The following is an 18661-nucleotide window of genomic DNA, read 5'->3' on the forward strand; positions in this document are numbered from 1 at the left end:
GGTTGGACTCACTTGGTGGGGAGACAGACAGAGACTTGTACTGCTCCAACAATTGCTCTGTCTGTCATACCAGCTGCCTGGAGCTCCTGAGCGATGGCCCCGTGGTTGCCCTGCCAGCGGCAACTTTTCCAACTGATTTAGTTACTCTTTTTGACGATTGGTTGGCATTGGGAGGCAGGCGCCATTGCTCAGGCTGCAAGTCTGCCTTGGAGAAGAAGCACCAGTTGGCGGGTAACAACGTTCTGGTGTTTTTTCTCCCGAGGCGGACCAGGATCCATCCAGTGACGGCCAACCAGACTATGGATGTGCCCGCACAGTCTGCCTGCGGGACGGAGCGGTTCTGTCTGTCCTCTGTGATCTGTCAGGGTCCATTGTCGACCCAGTTTTATACGTATTTGATGGGAGAACATCAAATTCTGAAGGCAGAAAATGATCATGTCTTCTCTGCAGATGACCTCTGCAGTGAAGACATGAATCAAACGGGAGTTTTGTACGTATACGAAAAGGTAAGGAGACATCAGTTAGTCACTGATGTCTCAAGTTCTCCAGCCCCTCCTCTCCAAGGCGACCAAGGCGCGTTTGGAGAGGAGCCAAACTTAACTGATTTGGATTATGAGGAAATTCCAAAAGATACAATTAGTGACCATTTGGAGGCTGGAGAAATCTGACCGGGTCTTATCTAAATTTATGAACTAAAAAGATTAGACAGGTTTCCTGTTTGCAGGTTTCTCTCCGGGCGCTCCGGCTTCCTGCCACAGTCTGACATTACGACTGTTAGTTAATTTGGCTCTAAATTCTGTCTAGTGTGATTAAAACATTTATTTTCTGCCTTCATGGTTTGCATGTTCTCCAATCAGTGGATTCTCTCCGGTTCGGTCCCAAAAGATGACCGTTGGTTTACTTGGCTTTTCTAGTTGACCTTATTCCCAAGTCTTCTCCCCTCTCGTTTGCTTAAAGTAGCTTTGGCCACTAGGATTTTGACTTAAATCAAACTCCTCTTTCAAATGTGTGCCAAGTTTCATAATTCTTGGATAAATCGTGGCTTGTGGATGATTTTTAAGGATATTCTTGGGTGTGTTGTGGAGGAATTGGGCCACACACCAAATATTGGACCACATTCCTGTCAGGGGGAGGACAAGGATCGATTTCAGTGAGTTTGATGCAGCACGGTTGAAACATGAGTGATAGGTTTGAATTAACTTGCATTAACACTAATCATTGTCCTTATGAACAGTTAGACTGTTTAGTTCTAGAATGTGTGATGTCTCTGGAGGAGCAGGAAGCGTGACAAATTGTAAACATATTTCTCATAAATGTTTTATTTGGAATAACCAAAATATTTGCTTCAAGCATAAATCTATATTTCTTAAGAACTGGGTGGATAATGATATTCTAACTTTAAAACACTTGTTTAATGAGAATGGTCAACTGTTTAATTATGGTGAATTTCTTCATAAATATAAATCTTGCTGGTAAGTGCAGTTGTTCCCATTTTATGGAGGGGGAACAGAATATTTTAGCCAGCAGAAATATATGGTTCCCCCTCATAACTCTGGCAAAATAAGAGCAAATGATACCAAAATCACAGTATTTATTGTTGATGATGAGAGGAATAGGCAAAGTTAAGCATTTGCAGGTAAAATAATTTGTTCCCATTTTATGGAGGGGGAACAGAATATTTCAGGCTGCTGAATCATCCATTATTTCCTCTCCTTACTCCATAACCTTGGGGAATAAAGAACAACTGTTTCCAAATTCACAAAAACCTTTACATACACACTACGTGTTGGGAAAACTGTGTTTGGTGACTGACTTTTATTTCTGTCTGTCTCACTTTCGTGAGAAAAGAGCGATTCTCTTGGTGTTTACAATAACACAAAACAGCGTCAGAAGACCTCGTTTATTTATTTATTTTGCAATTTTTGTAAACAACAGCTGCAAATTAAACTGAGTGTTACAACATTGACATGGTTGTATTAGTTGTTTTTTTTTTACCGAGAAATCAATCAGAAGCGACGTGAAAATGATCAGATCCGCCTCTTTCGCCTCTCTGGCTGTAATGCGCGCTCCCGACGCAGGGGGAACAGATTTTCACAGGGGAACCGAATTTCGCACAAGACCGGCCTTCCTCTCAGCCTCTCGAAGCAGCTTTTGACAGGCCTGCGGAGACGCTTGGCGTCCCCGTGTCAGCTGCGCTCTTTGGCTGTTGATGAGTTTTAGTTTTTTTCTGTTTTTTAGTCCCCACAGAGACCCTCCGGACCCTGTTTGTGGGACGGCTGTCGGTATGACAGGTCCCCGGTGCCCGAGTTGCTCCGTGGGACAGACATGACAGAAGGGGTGAGCCACGGGGCATGCCCTGTCACTCACTGCTGCCTTTGCTTCCCACCACTAAAAACATAAACAAGCACGCTCTTCCAGAAGTAGCTGATTGCCCAAACTGCAGTCTGTTGACGCTACACCCTTAATCTCAGTTAATTGCAGTGTGACATTATGCTTTAATCACGGTATCTGTGAAGACAATTGATGCTAACATTACTACGTAGCATAGAGGTCAAATTAAGCAAGATTTCTTGTTCCTGTTTCAGGGAGCAGTCATAACTATGGCTCATGTGCGCTGCAGCAATAAAAACTGGCAATTTACAACTGGTTTTTGTTGCACTTTTAAGTGTTTTTGTAAATACTGAATGATTTCATTGGCGCTTGGCAGCATGTCGGCCCTCTAGAATTTGTCGGTTTGGACACAAATATGACTTTGCGCTTGAGCACGCACTCAGAGTTATGCACGAAAAGAGGAAATTCAAAAGGGTTGCTAGCCTCCCCAGGAGTGGATGACCAACAAAGATCGCTCCAGGAGAAAAAGTGTGGCCTGTGAGGTCACAAGGCATCCTGAAGCAGCCTCAACGCAAATAAAGGCCTCTCACATCTGGGTTAATGTTTCTGAGTTTGTCGTCAGAGGAAAGGCGAACCAGCCTTGAAAGGACTGCAGGGGAACAACGTCATCAACACTTTACTTAAGAATACAAATTAAAGTCATGGGGAAGAATTATTGAATGGGGACAATACTACACTACACCATACTATACTACTGTAGTACTCTATACTACACTATACTACACAGCTCTATACTACACTAAACTATACCACTGTACTATTCTAAGCCACATTTTACCTTACAGCACTGTACAATACTATACTATGCTATACTACTGTAATATTCTATACTACACTATACCTTACAGCACTATACTATACTACACTAAACTATACCACTGTACTACTCTATACCATGATTACTGCGCTATACTACACTATACTATGCTATGCTATACCACTGTCAATTACAACATTAATCATGTAGTGTTTTTAAAATTATTTTAGCAGGAAAAATTAAAGGTTACCCCTCCCAGACCAAAAAGTAGACATCCACATTTGCACTGAACACCCCCTGGATCTGCATGAAATGGTTCGTTCCTGTTCTTGGCATTGACAGTGTTCAACAGCAAGTAGAAGAAGACGTTAAGAGACTGTGGCAGTGACTGTGCTTCCTAGAAAAATAATAGTCAGGTTTACAGAAGGAGAGAGAGAGAGAGGGAGAGAGAGAGAGAGAGAGAGAGAGAGAGAAAGAGAAATAAAAGACAAGAGTGTCAATTTATAGCTCAGTATTTCACAAGAAAGGTGGATAGACCATTTAGCATAGTTAGCTTAGCAACAGACTGTTTGCCTCCATTTCAATAGCATTTAATGAATGAAGGAAAGAATTTAACAACCTATACTTGTCCCTGTACTTTTTACCACACTTAACAGATGAATCAGTCAGTAACAGCTCTAACCCGATTCTAACAGAACCTCTCCCCCATGGCCCAGTGAAAAAGGTGAGCAACACTGTATTCAATGAAAAGCTGATTAGCATCATTCCAGTGAATCTATGTGGATTTTTTCTGTCTCTCAACTCTTTTTACAGTTACACACCCCCAAAAAAACAATTTCTTTATTACTCACAGAAATTCAAGCAATCTTTATAAAATCTTCCATTAGCACACTTAGCAGTGAGTGGATGAGGTTGATTGACAGCACTGAGACCCTCCTCCTGGATCTGATTGGTTGTTTTTGGTCAGAACAGTGCATTACTTTACTAAGTAATAGCAGCTCAGGGAGGAGGTGGAAGAAATTGATCTTTTCACAGATTATCTGTGTCATAGCAAACTGCCATGACATGGTGAGAGCTTTAACAAATATGGAAAAAGCATATTTTTTCTTAAAGTTATATACTGCAGAAGTCTAAGAAGTCTGGATTGCTTCATGTATATTATGAACGTTGTCTGTGACCGTTTCTGTTGGAGAGAGACATTGCAATAAGGTAAAAAATAAATTATAATTAAGCCATCTATTTGTATACAGTATGTGAACTGTTGCATGTAAAATTCACTGGCAGTGAATATTGTGTTAGTTATCAGGATTGGACCAAAAAAGCAAGTCAGCTGCAAGCCTTTAAAATTGTGACGCTTTTGATGGGTCAGACAGACTCAAGAAATTGGCTCAGAAATTGGCAGCTGCAAACAGGGGGGCCCCAAGATTCCTGGTGGCGCCCCTGTATGGACATATTAAACCTGGGCCAGGAGAGGGGTGGTAAGGGAGATGATGTGTTCACATACATCTCAAAAAGTATGTAATTGCGCCCCTGGCTGTGCTTATTCTATACTATACTGTACTACACTATACTACACCTATACTGTACTATACTTTATTATATTTACCATAAAGTTGAGAAATTGTCGAGCTTTCTCTGTATGTGATGCTTCAGGTGTGCGAGTCTCTGCAATATTTCGCAGAAGTGTCTTGATTTTCCTAAAGATTATTTACAGTGTCTGAAAGGGCGGGCGTGGTTGGCTAAATGAGACGGATGAAGGTGTTTGTTTGCTGGGGAGCCAGCGGAGGGGTGGTGAGGGGTTAGCCGTGGCTGGGCTGTCTGCCTAGCGGGCGTCACACAAAAACTGACGCCCGTGGGCATGGCCCCGCCCCTTTCCCACCAGATCGACTTTCTTCAGCAGAGGAATGAGACCCGGACACCTCCTCCAGGCTGAGACATGTAATCTGGGCCTGTCAGGCCCTTTATCATGGAGGATCAACTGGTGTGCTTGGCCTTTCTCCACAGTCCCTACAGGCAGTAGGATACCTGCGCACGCATTCCTTCGACTCATCCCTGTCCCAGGAGGCGTATCGCTTGTCTTTTTATGGCAGCTCACCTTGTTGGTGGGGGTGTGGGGGCTGGAGGAGTATAGCTGGAGAACAGTTGCTCCTTAGCATTGTGCAGACTGAAAACCATAAGACAGCGACGACGTGACTGTTACCTTAGAGGACTTTCCATCATCGCCTTGGCTTATGAATGTCCGATTCTTTATCAACAGCGACCGCCTCGCGACTTTCTTTCTCAGGTTGTCTTTGCAAAGACAGTGACAGTACGATATGCTGATTGTAAGCAAATGCTCAGTAAGCTGTTCATAGCCTGTGAGAGCCCTGCAGTCCAGCTCAGGGAGCCCTTTCCTGGGTTGGCTGTTTCAGCTTTCAGTCCCGGTGCTGTGAGTGCCCATCCGAGAGAGGGCATGAATCTAAAACAGCAATGTCGTTGTGCTCAGGACTCTAATCATATCATTTGTCCCTGAGCCATATGTCTTTGTACTCTCTGTAATTGAATTGAGCTGTGGGATGGGGTTGGCTGGCATGCCTTCTTCTGACTGAGCTGCACTTAAAGAGCGTGGCAAGGAACTAGAATTTCCTTAAGCATAGAAAACTGAAAGCTACCCTGCTGCCTCACTTTACCTAACAGATTCTACGCACATCCAGATCAAAGTGACTGCTGAGCTTACTTGCCACATGGTCGTACGCTATCGCCAGATGATAGATGTGTTGAGACAAACACTTACCTTTATTGAATTCACCGTCACATGTGAGTGCATTTGATGCTCTTGACTCACCAGGCCTGACGTCAGCGCGTGCTCAGATTTTGCCAACTGATTTATGAAGTTCTTTCTCGATTTGTGCTCCCGCAGATGCGTGAAAATTAAGTTTTGGATTTACAGCCTCAGGATCACCTGAGAATCTGAGCTTTATTTTCTTATTTATTTTACCTCTGTTCAATACTGCAGTGAGGCTGCAGATGTAAGACATTACTGTTTGCAGCTGCGCTGCATCTAGCTGCGCTGCATCTAGAGTGCAGATGTGCCATAACTTGTATGTACATGTCTTTAAAATCAACGGCAAGAATCTCCGGGGAATTTCCCTGAAAGGAGCAGAGGTACAACTTTTCTTTTTTTCCTCCCGATTCTATTTTCCTGGATCCTGTGCTGCCCGAGGGGTAAACCATGAAAACCAAACACAAATGAAAACAGACTGACAAAGAAGACTTTTGAGGCCGCTTGGCTTCTAATCCGAATGGGATGTGGGTTTGAAACTGAAGGGAGTTGCAGTTATATAAAGTTTAAAGGCATCCACACAGAAACGACTCCCAATTTGGGCGGAGTGGTCTACGAGAAGGAAGGAATCTGTAGGATGAATGCCGTCTTTTTCAAACTGCAGAGGATGTGAGCACGACGAGAGGCAGACAGAAAATCCTGTAATATTTGGCGGTTAATTTTGGCCAAGTATTACACAGTCATATGTTCCTGTTGATGAAGAGTTTTACACAGTAACTTGGTTGAACTTTCCACTTTAATTTTTTTCAAGGAATGCTATGGAAAAACATACATTTAATGGAGTAGCATTATGTGTTTTCCAGGAACATGGTGCCATTTTATAGCACAATTAAGGAACTATGTTACTTTCATTTGTTATCAAAATGCTATTTATTTCAAATATGACTTTACAAACATTTACTTTGTAATTTAACACCTTGAAATTGGGTCTCAGGAAGTCATTGGATCGCTCCACTAGTAACCTGTTAACAATACGTTTACCAGCGTTGCACTGAAAAGTAGCTTGTATAATGAGTTCAGCATGTGCTAATTGCTTCTGGCTAGTCTGAAGGAGCTGATTCTTGGAGTCGCAGGGAGGCGAAAGCTTGGAAATACCGAGGCATAATGCACAGCTAAATGGTTGCTTTGGGAGACTTAATCATGTCTCAAACATACATAAAATAATCCACATTCCAGGTATGTTTTTGATGAGGGAATAACATTCTAACATGATGTAGAGCTAAAAAATGTAGATTTTTTAAATATGATACTTTCCTTTTTGGAGGCACAAATCAAGCCTGATTTCTTAAATGTTGATTATTGGAATTCAAAAAGGATCTTCTCAGGACCAAAATCTTCATAAACATTTCTAGATGTTGCTAAAAAAGTTGTACCTAAGCAAAGAAATCAACTAGTTCAAATAAGCCACTCAGCCTGCCAAGAAGATAATTATTCATCAGAAGCTTGCTGATGGGTTTGAAAAGCATACGGTGAAAAGGAAACTTGCTAAGGGGATATTTAACAAAATGTTAATGTGAGTTTATGTTAACATTTATGTCTGTGCTGATTGCAAAAAGTTCAAAGTGGAGTAAATCTGGTGAACAGATGATTAAAGTTGAGTTTTTTATAATCCCCTTTTCCACCAAAGACAAATAACTTTTTAAGTATAACATCAAAAGCCATTGACACAACATTAAAGTGCATAGTGAATATGTAAACACAGGAGAAATCTGTTACTATTTTGTTCTTTTTCCCTGCTCATCTACAATGCTCACCATAAAAGAGTACACCCTCTTTGAAAAGGAAGATTTGGCTCTAAACAAACGCAGGAACAATTTCCCAATTTTACCCAAAACACTTTAATTTTTTTAAACTCCATAACATGGAATCAACTTGGATCACAAGATATTCTGTTTTACTCAAATAAGGTAAAGAACAAATGAATGCACCCCACAACAAAAACGACCAAATTTAGTATTTTAGGACTACTGTGGTTTTTAAGGACACCACCAACTCTTCCAGGCACGGAGTGAACAATTTGTCGACATATTGCAACATCTTTTTATATTCTTTGAGAACAACCTCTTCCAATGTCTGGGCTTTAAAAAAACCTGGATGTTGGATAATAATTTGCTGGAATTCTTGTTATGTGAAATTGTTCAGTCTTATAAGTTGGGCTTTTCTCCATAGATTTCAACTCTGTTGTTGTCATTCCTGCAACATGGGCTTGAATTAATTCGTTAGGAAAATGTTTGCAATTGATGGTCAACATTTGTGGAAGTATTTTACAGTTTAATGCTCTTTAGAAACCATTGATTCTGAAAGTAAAGTAAAGGTTTTCTGCCAAATCTGGTGGCGTGTCACTGCTTCAAAAAAAAAAAAAAAAAAACGCTCCAAGACCTTCTGCAAAGACACAGGGTTTCATATAGACGCCAGCAAAAAGGTCATGAGTTACGGATGGAGCTGCTGCAGAAGCAAAGGTGGACATAAATATGAGTCTAAATACGTTTTTATGTTCCTTGATAACAGCTCCACATAAATAATAATGTGAAGCTGCCATAAAATATTGGCAAAATGTAAAAGTCGGGTCGGAACATTCCTCTAATTCATTCTGACGGGTTAATGTCGGAGAGGACCCAACGACGGGCAGACCGGAGGCAGACCTGATGCAAAAAATTTCAAGCGTCCAAAATCAAGAGACTAAAATCCAAGCAGTGGTAGCGATCCAAGAGAAACGAGAGAGTGGGAACATAGAGGGATGACAACAGGATGAACCAGCAGAAAGAGAGTGAAACAAAGGAGAAAATGTACCAAGGAAAGGGGATCAGCAGGACAAGGGCAGTTTTAAATAGATGACTCGTTACTGAAAAAAAGTGATCCGACGTCAGTAACGCGTTACTGACATCACTGGTCTTCACCAGATTTGCCCACCTTTAAACTGAATAATTTCTTGTTTTTGCAAAAAAGTTCTAACTCGGTAAGTTTGGCTTGAGAGGATTTGTGAGCAGAAATGTCCGACTACAGATCCTCAGTTTGATTTAGGTCTCAACCTTTGAAACCTCTTCCATGTTTTCTCATAGGATTGCATTGTGTTTATCTCTCTGCGACTCTGACCAGTTTCCTTGTGTCTGATGAAGAGAAGTATGATGCTGCCACCACCATGTTTGGATCTGTGCAGCTCCTCCAGAGATACCATCAGCTTCATGGCTGCCTCTCCAATTCACTCTCTGCTTGTCCAGCCTACTATAAGATTTTGAATATTGGAGTTGTTGAGTTGTTTTTCCTAAACCAACTAGTTCTTAATATTATAACTATGCTTTGTTTCATTAATGTGAAGAGTTACCTGGTATGTGTAACATAAAGTCTACTCGTAACCTCTCATCAGAACCCCACTTAATAATTTAAACAGATTCCATATCTAGGAATTGAAAACAACAAAAAATCTGCACACGAAGGAGCTTTCCGAGACAATGAAATCATTCATATCTTAATGCCGCAAACTATTTATTTCACAAAGCAAAGTCGACCCAAAACGGTATTTAACGCTAAAGACTGTCATTTAGGAAACATGCCTGCACAGTCAAGATTTCGTGGTTTTATCTCAGCAGCATTTCAGATTCCTTCTGCCTCACACAGGGCAACACTGTGCTTTCCAGCTGCTGCTTCATGCTCCTCTCTCTGTGCCATGCAATTATACTGGTTCCCACCGGAGGTTTGCTTGGGTGGAGCTTTGCAACGAGTAATCTCAGGCATTAACTGCTTCTCACTGAGCACAAGTCACAGAAATCCAGCAATACAGTGAGCACAATGGAAGCCGGGTACGTGTATGAGCACGCTGCACGGGAGGACAAAGAGAAAATGAACCATTAAAAGACAATGAAAACAGGAAACTGATGCATGAATGAGACACACAGGGATACCACCCACAACACAATAAGCGCATTCTCATTTAAATATGTAAAGGTGTTGATGTGAGAGGAAAAGCTTGTTTGAGGAAGGGCAAAACTGTCCAGCAAGTTGGCTTGAGAGACAGCGAGCACTCTGTTTCTGCTCGTTTTCAGTCAACAAAGCCCAGTTGCTTTGGATCATTTGTTTCAGGACACATGTTGTTCCTATGAGAGCAGCAGAGACAGCACGTTGCAGGGATCCTCTGCTGCTCACAACAGAGTCGTTGTGCAGGAGCACTGGTAATGCCTGGCACCGCTCACTTGCTCCTTGTACAATGGAGCCGATTCCCTGGCTGAGTTTATCTTAGGGGCAACAGCGCCCTCTGGTGTCGGCATTCGGAACGCTTGACGCACCTGTCTTCTGTCGCCCGGACTCTTCAAATGCTGCGTTCCGGTTCTTCTCGGAACTGGGAAATTCGGGCTCCCCGGTCGTGTAAATCAACTGAGGCGCCCTTCAGAGTCGCATTTCTAAGAGCGACTCGAACCCGGACACAAGGTGGGCTTCCGGCTTCAATATGGCCGCTACTCGCGTCAACAATCGTGACACGCGACAGTGGAAACGTTTCTTCTACAAGACAGTCATAAATAAGTGCGTCCAACACCAAATGTTACATGTGGCGCCTGCAACTCTAAAGTGAAAAATAAAATAAAAGTAGTGTTTGCTTGCGGAGAGGGAGCTTAAAGTTATGTTTGTTTTGCGACTGACGTCAGTCCCTGCTCGGTTCCCACTTACCAAGTAACTGGAAGCATACGGACAAAAGTACCAGCTCTAATGACGTCACCAGAGCCGGCCCAAGTCAGAGACGAACTGTGCCTCTTCTTGGGACAACCCGACCAGCGGTGGAGCACAAAACCTGTTTGAGTTCTCCTACAGAGGATGCATTCATCGTCCACTTTATTAGGTACGCCTGACCAGGGGCGAGGAAAAGGGAAGCTGAGGAAATATTACATAACGCAGTGCATGCTTTGGCTAGGAAAGAAAGCTTGACTAGGAAGAAACAGCACCTTAGGGAACACAGCTGCTCTTTTAGGAAGACAGTCGCTTGAGGAAATTTTTTTGTTTTACGGCATTTTAAAAATCTTTCCATGTCTTCTGCTTTCACTAACAGAAGACTGTGTTGAACCAACAAATGCTCGCTCTTGGCCGCATGTTTAGCCCTTCATCATCACAACAGTTTAACATCCTCATCAGTATGGAGTAGCTTAAACCTCACAACTGATGAAGCAGTAAAAACAGAATACAATGCAGCCACAGCAAGGCTCACTAAAATGAAGTGAAACATCAGATGAAGACACTTGCAGGTCTCCTGAAATTTGGATGCTCTGAAGTAAAATATCATCAGGATCTTAAAATAATGACTGGTGTCTTTTTTTTTCTCTGCTTTTATTGTTTGCTTTTTTGCCAGAAAGATGATTTACGGAAAAAAACACACAAAAAAAAATAAATCTTTTTTGGCAAAAATGACTTTGGCCATTATTTTCGGAAGGCAATGATATATATAAAAAAGAGAGTGGTCAGATTTTAATTTGTTTTCAAATTCGACCACAGATTTACACATCCAGCACCGGACATGCCGCGCATTTCATTTCCTCTGCAACCTCAGGTTTCAATCAAGATGTGCAGAGAGGTGCAGAATCTCTGAGGTTTGCACCCTCTTTCTGCATCTGTGAAAGTGAATAATTGATCAGGTTTAGGCAGCCAGGCTCGTCACCCTGTCAGAGTACACTGTGGCAGTGATGCAGAAGCAGAACCAGGGGAAGCTGCAGAGCACCCACACCCACCGAGGAGATACAGAAGTACCCTTCCTCCTCCTCTCCTCCTCCTCCTTCGCTCCCTCTCACACCGTCTCTCTGCGTTCAGTTTTCACAGAGCTGCACGCAGACAGGCACGCGCTGTGTGTGTGTGTCGCCTCTCCACCGACTTCAAGAAGCTCACGCACCCAGCCTCCGTTCCCCAGCGCCGGGATGCTGCCAGAGCTCGGCTCGAGATGGCTGAGGCTGATGTTCGTGTCGGTGGTGTGTCTGTGCCTCTGCCTGCCGGGGGAATCGTACACCAAGAAAGCCCCGAAGGTGCCTCGCTGCCCCGCGACCTGCTCCTGCACCAAAGACAGCGCCTTCTGCGTGGACACCAAGGCCATCCCCAAGAGCTTCCCCCCTGGAATCATCTCTCTGTGAGTCCACAATCCTACCAGAAAAGCATCCCTTTAACGACCAGCTGCGGCAGCATGTAGGCTGGTACAGATGGCTACTCCACTGATGTCACCCACGGTTATGTAATGATGCGTGGACGTCTCGGTTGGGTTTTAATGACATATAATGTGCACATAGATGAGTTTCAAGCTGTAGGGTGCTTGCCAGAAAAAACTGTGACAATAGCAATTGTCATAAAAATAAAACAAAATTGAAAAGAAAGACGATTTTGTTCCTTTAATGTTCCAAATATAGATGAGGGAGAATGATCCAGAGAGGGATACTAACAATAGAGTCCCACGCTCACTGCAGGAGACTTATTTCCTCTGAGAGATCCAGTCTCGGCGCACAGAGATGCTTTCGGCGAATTAAAGTGTAAAGTGATGAAGACACAGAGTTTTGCTGATGTGGGGCATCTTATCCTCAAACACCTGTGGATTGGATGGAATAGCGCAGGCTGAGGATGTCCTGATTTAATAACAGGGGAGAAAGTGGTGATGGGAAAAGTGTGTCCTAGTTTGGAAAAGTTGCTTTGAAATTGACACTGGCAGCTTTTCAAAGGTCAGGCCGCAGGTCAGGGGTGTGTAACCTGCGGCTCCGGAGCCCAGAGTGGCTCTTTGGACCCTCCACAATGGGTCGTAATAACTTTTTCAAGAAAAATTTTACTTGTGAAGCCAGTAACACACATTACATTTTGTTCAGTTATTTAGGGAAGCTGGGGGGCAAAAAAACTCCTGCCTTAGATGGAATGAAAATAGTTGGGCTGCCAGTGAGAGGAAGATGTTTTCCCCTGTTATGAACCTGCTGTCACGTTTTATCACTGCTCACCTAAAACCCACCTGGACGGGATCTGATGACGGTTTCCTGTCTGAACAGGACGATGGTGAACACGGCCTTCACGACGATCCCAGAGGGAGCTTTCTCGCACCTTCACCTGCTGCAGTTCCTGTGAGCCGCCGAACACGACACTGTTACACAAACAGACACCACACACTCAGTTTAGCCAGGCCCGTCGCTCAAAAGCGCCTTCGTGTCACAGGTATGCCCAGAGACAGACGCGATGTTGTTGAGCGGCAACAATGAGGCGACTTGAGCCACTCTACTCCAGATGAATGCTTATTGAAAGCACTGGTGACATAGCAGTAATAAGGGTAAAGTGGCTCAGTATCAGTGTCTTTGCCAATGACTGACTCCCTTCAGTGCAGCTTCGCCACACAAAGGCGTGTTTGTCTCCTCAGATGCAATCAGCAGTGTGTGTTTATATGCGGCGGCGTGCGGATCTCTGTGTTTATGGGAGATCCTGAACGTATCAAAAATGATTCATACTTTTCCCTCTTTGTGTCATTTTGCAAGTCCAAACTTTACTGGTTTTGATTAGGATTTTAAATAACAGACCTGCGTAATTTAAAGTAAAGAAGAAATTCATTTTTTTTCTTTTTAATTCTTTATTTTTTTTTTTTTACAAATGAACTAAAAAATATCATCATTATTATTATTTTTACAAATATTTGTAGTGCAATAGAGATTCAGTCTGGTTTGCAGTCACTCGCCATCTAATTTGAGTCACCTTTATCTGTTTTCCACTTCACATTTATACACTACTTTGTGCTGGTCTGTTACGTAAGATAAAGTGTTTCGTAGTCAAATTGTGGCAAAGTTAAAAAACTCAACAAATACTTTCAAGAAGTGCAGCAAATTTTACTGGCTGTTTCACTTTCAACAGGCTCTTGAACTCCAACACCTTCACCATGATTGCCGACGATGCTTTTGCTGGTCTGTCCCACCTGCAGTACTTGTGAGTGTCACTGAATTCACCCAATGTGAAAGTGTTTTTCATCTTTAGCTAATATGAAGCATTAATAGTGACATTACATTTCCTTTATACCTATAAATGAAAATATCTTTGATATTGACTTTTTGGGCGATTTCCCTGGGTGGCATTAGAAATTGGGGCAGTTTACAAAGGTGTGACTTCACCGTTGGTTGTGGTGGCTTGACATGTTCTTTTTTGAATTGCTTCCAAATATGGAAGCTGGAACTCCATGTTTGCTGCTGAGCACAGGCTGACTTACTTTTTATGGCACCACACTATGCTCCATCCAGCTCCAAAACACTAATTTACTGTATTATAATTACTTGGGTGCTTCCCCAGAGTGCCATTTATGTGCAAACAACCAAGGATATATTCAGCAAATTCTCCTGGTTGACCTCGGCAACTTGCAGTATCTTGATCAAGGGTTATTACTGGGCGAGGTGGTCAAACAAAAAGCCGGGCATTCCTCAGCTAAAATGCAGAGTAATTTCAGTATGCGCCATTCTTGTGTTGTGTTTTCGTTAACAACTCTGCTCTATATTTAGACCATCTCTATACTGTGAACGTTACATAAGGTTGCACAGACCGATCTTGTGTTATCGCCATGGAGTTCTGCAGTGCTGTTATTTTTTGCAGAGTTCATCGCTGTGTCTTTGCCACGGACTGTAAATTTAACATCCACAGTCAGATCTAAGCAGAGAAGCTCTGCAGTGCTGAACAACAGGGCCAGAAGTTGAATTAAAAATAAATCCTCCTCTGACAGCTACCACTTAGCCTCTGCAGTGTGAAAAAGAAAAAAAACAAAAAAAAAAAAAGCTGAATATGCCATCCAGTGAATTGATGTGCTTCACAAAGTCGTTAGTTGATGGCTTGGAGTGGGCAGGCTGCTAGCTGAGTGGGCTTGACTGCAGCCCAGCTTTCAGACCTCATCCTCACTGCGGCCTGCCTGCTATGGATGTTAATAAAGTCATAGAGTCATTTCCAGACACCTCCAAAGAGTTTGGCCCTTAACTCTGCATCGACAAAGCAAAGACAGGACGGGATCAAGTGACGCTGACAATCCATTTGCAGAACTTGAATGACTTTGTGTTTTTTTAGACTCGAAGTGAGATTCTCATCTGTCAAAAGTATTAACATTGGACTCTAAATCGGATTTTCAAGCAGAAGCAATCGTAGCTGACACCCTTAAATTGTTTCTGATAGATTTGTGCTGTACTGAACACAGACATTGACCCCGACAAGAAGGGTGACTTTCTGCAATGCAGACAAGATGACAGGAGGTTATCTTAATGTGATTGATTTGTTCCCATCACAGATTCATTGAGAATAATGACATCCAGGACCTGTCCAAGTATACCTTCAGAGGACTCAAGTCTCTCACTCATCTGTGAGTATTTCAGGGTGTGGAGGCAAATCTTTTACTTTGAAATGTCTGAACCGAAGTTTGCTTTTGAGATGCACTGATGAAATATTTCATCAGTCGTCAATTAGAAAGGAGTTACTTTGAAATAAGCTTTGACTCATCTAATTTAGCATCTTTTGTTAGCATTTAGCAGAAATAGGAAGGTTAGCATGACCAAGAAACATCAGTGCATTTTCCCAACATAAAATGTAGAACCTCCCCTCAATACTAAGATTTTCAAAAGTCTGCCAACGTATCCAAATCCAGACTGAAAAGTTCTGAGATAAAAAGAGGTGATTCATGTAATATTCTCAGCTTTCTTGTTTCCTGAAAGACTTGCTCTGTCTTGCATTCAGAGTAAACCACAGACATTCCTTGACTCTTTGTAGAAAACACTGCACTCTTAAATCTCTGCCTTTCCTTTAACTTCACGTTTCACACCTTGCTCATAGTGAAAATAACCAATTCAGTGCCTTTCTCCTTCAGTAACAGCATGTCATTCGTGCAACATGTTAGCACTTAGCTGAGGATCTTTTCAGATTCCTGTCGCCAGTTGATTGTTTTATATATATATATATTTTGCATCTCTGATGCACATTGATGCATTTTGAACCGGACAGATGATCAGTACAGATCCATCTCTCATTTTGCAGATCCCTCTCAAACAATAACTTGCAGCAGCTGCCCAGAGATCTCTTCAAACACCTCGACATCCTCACGGATTTGTAAGTTTGCAATATTGTCCTGAACTCTTTAAGCAGAACAGTCAGTGGCTCAGTTTCTCTGAAGTTTAACATTTCACAGCTGGAGTGTGTGAGTTACTGTTGAAGGTAAGGATGATCACTGAAAAAGGGTGTTCGGGTGATTTGTGTCTGAGATCTAAAAAGATGTATAGATGTAGATGTTTTTTCATCTTTATGATTCAGAGACCTGCGTGGGAACTCGTTCCGCTGCGACTGTAAGATCAAGTGGCTGGTCGACTGGATGGAGAAGACCAACACTTCAGTCCCGGCCATCTACTGCGCCAGCCCCTTTGAGTTTCAGGGCCGCAGAATCCGAGATCTCACTCCACGAGATTTCAACTGCATCACAGCAGGTTCTTTTCTTTTCTTTGTTTTTTATTTTTTATTTTTAGTCGGTCTGACTGCATCAGTTTGCTGAAGGTCATGCTGTGGTTTCATTGGTGTTCTCTCTCTGATTTCTCATCCAACAGACTTTGCTGTGTATGAAACCTTCCCTTTCCACTCGGTGTCGGTGGAGTCCTATGAGTTCGGTGGAGATCAGTTCGTGGCCTTTGCTCAGCCCGATTCTGGTTTCTGTACCCTGTACATATGGGATCATGTGGAGATGATCTTCAGAAGATTTCACAACATCACTTGTAAGTTTTTGGTTGTGATGATAAAAACCGATACATTGTACTCCGTAAAAAATGAAAACTTTATTCCTTCGGCTTCCCTCTTTCTCCTGAAGCTCGCTCGGCCGTGTACTGCAAACCTGTTGTGATAAACAACACTCTTTACATGGTTGTGGCTCAACTTTTTGGTGGATCTCACATATACAAGTAAGGCCTGCAGTTCAGCTTCATATTTAGCTAGTGAGTGCAACCGAAAGGAACAACTCAGTGGCAAATATGTAATGGTTTTCTTCTTTAAAAAATTTAAAATCACACATACTTTTTTTTAATCTACTTTGCACTAGTTGATTCCATTCAATTCCAATAATACAACTTGAAGTTTGTGGTTGTAACGTGATTAAATTTGTCGAGAAGAATTTGAAAAAAGGTCCTCTTGTAAAAACTGTTAAGTTGATATCTTTGGAAAGACAGTGGAGCAGATATTAATTGTTTTCCCATTAGAGCTAAAAGTGTCTCTGAACTTTGGGAGTCCCCTGACAGCCTTTGTGTGAACGCAGGTGGGAGGAGGGACCGCAGCGCTTTATAAAGATCCAAGACATCGACACCAACCGGGTGAGAAAACCAAACTTTGTGGACACTTTCCTGCTGGACGATGAGTGGTATTTCGTCGTGGCAGACAGCTCCAAGGCAGGCTCCACCAGTATCTATCGCTGGAACAGCAATGGGTTCTACTCCCATCAGTCCCTCCATCCGTGGCACCGGGACACTCACGTGGAGTTCATAGACGTTGGCGGGAAGCCTCACCTCATCCTGTCCAGCGCCTCCCAGCCGCCCGTGGTCTACCAGTGGAACCGGAACCAGAAGCAGTTTGCTTTCCATTCCATAATCACGGAGCTCGCGGACGTACAAATGGTCAAGCACTTCTGGGTGAGGAAGGTCCTCTACCTCTGCCTCACGCGCTTCATCGGTGACTCCAAGATCCTGCGCTGGGAGGGGCAGCGCTTCGTGGAGATCCAGACTCTGCCCTCTCGGGGCTCGATGGCGGTGTATCCCTTCACGGTGGGGGCTCGCCAGTACCTCATCCTGGGCAGTGACTTCTCCTTCTCCAGAGTGTACCTGTGGGACGACCTCACCCAGCGCTTCCAGCCCTTCCAGGAGCTCAACATGAGGGCCCCAAGGGGCTTCAGCCTGGTGTCCGTCGACAACAAGGACATTCTACTGGCCGCTAGCTTCAAAGGCAACACCCTGGCCTACCAGCACCTGGTGGTGGATCTCAGTGCCAAATGAGCAACAGGAGGTGTTCATCCACCTTCAATTTAAAACGTGCCAATAAGACTGCAGAAATGTTAAAGCCATGTAACTGAATATCTGCTGTTTCCTCTGAGGTTTTGAGTAAGTCAACCAATTACATGATTGTTTATGATATTTTGCACTAGTGTTTAAAATCTAACTGCGATATTAGAGTTGTGGAACTGTTGGATCACTGTTCTATTTCAAGAAGCAAAGGCTAGGCCGTTGTTTTTATTTCCTGTGTTGTATTTAACTAACATCTAAATAACATGCATGTATACATTTTCAGAATTGTTTGAAAGATCACACTAGAAGCTGAATAACTGAGAGGAAAACTATGTTTTGTACTATACATGAACCGGAAACCCTTTTGCACGACACTGTGTATAAAACAAGCTAACCTTAAAACACTTTGTTTCATATCCACATATATATATATATATATATATATATATATATATATATATATATATATATATATATATATATATATATATATATATATATATATATATATATATATATATATATATATACATAATCTTGTTTTTGACTAAATGCTTGTTCGAATCAAATCAACATTTTGTCACCATTCATTGTAATGCCGATGCAAATGTCCACAATAAAATGAGATTGGTGTAAGAATTTTAGCAAGGTGTAAAATCTTGTCAGTCATTAAGCATTTTAACAGTTTACACTGCTGCCTTCAATGCTGCT

The 18661-nt window shown here is 42.6% G+C and overlaps 1 protein-coding gene across 1 annotated transcript; it reads left to right on the top strand.

Annotated features, from left to right (window-relative positions):
* Positions 1-11632: 11632 nt before the first annotated feature.
* lgi3 (leucine-rich repeat LGI family, member 3) lies at positions 11633-18364 on the top strand. Its single transcript, XM_055050829.1, is given in 12 exon segments — positions 11633-11700; positions 11702-11735; positions 11737-11783; positions 11785-12066; positions 12962-13033; positions 13809-13880; positions 15214-15285; positions 15954-16025; positions 16227-16396; positions 16514-16678; positions 16771-16861; positions 17212-18364. Coding segments are annotated over 12 exon segments (1875 nt in total). The 3' UTR covers positions 17942-18364.
* The last annotated feature ends 297 nt before the right edge of the window (positions 18365-18661 follow it).

The sequence above is a fragment of the Poeciliopsis prolifica genome, unplaced genomic scaffold, assembly GCF_027474105.1.
Source record: "Poeciliopsis prolifica strain line A6 unplaced genomic scaffold, Auburn_PproV2 SCAFFOLD031, whole genome shotgun sequence".
NCBI lineage: Eukaryota > Metazoa > Chordata > Actinopteri > Cyprinodontiformes > Poeciliidae > Poeciliopsis > Poeciliopsis prolifica.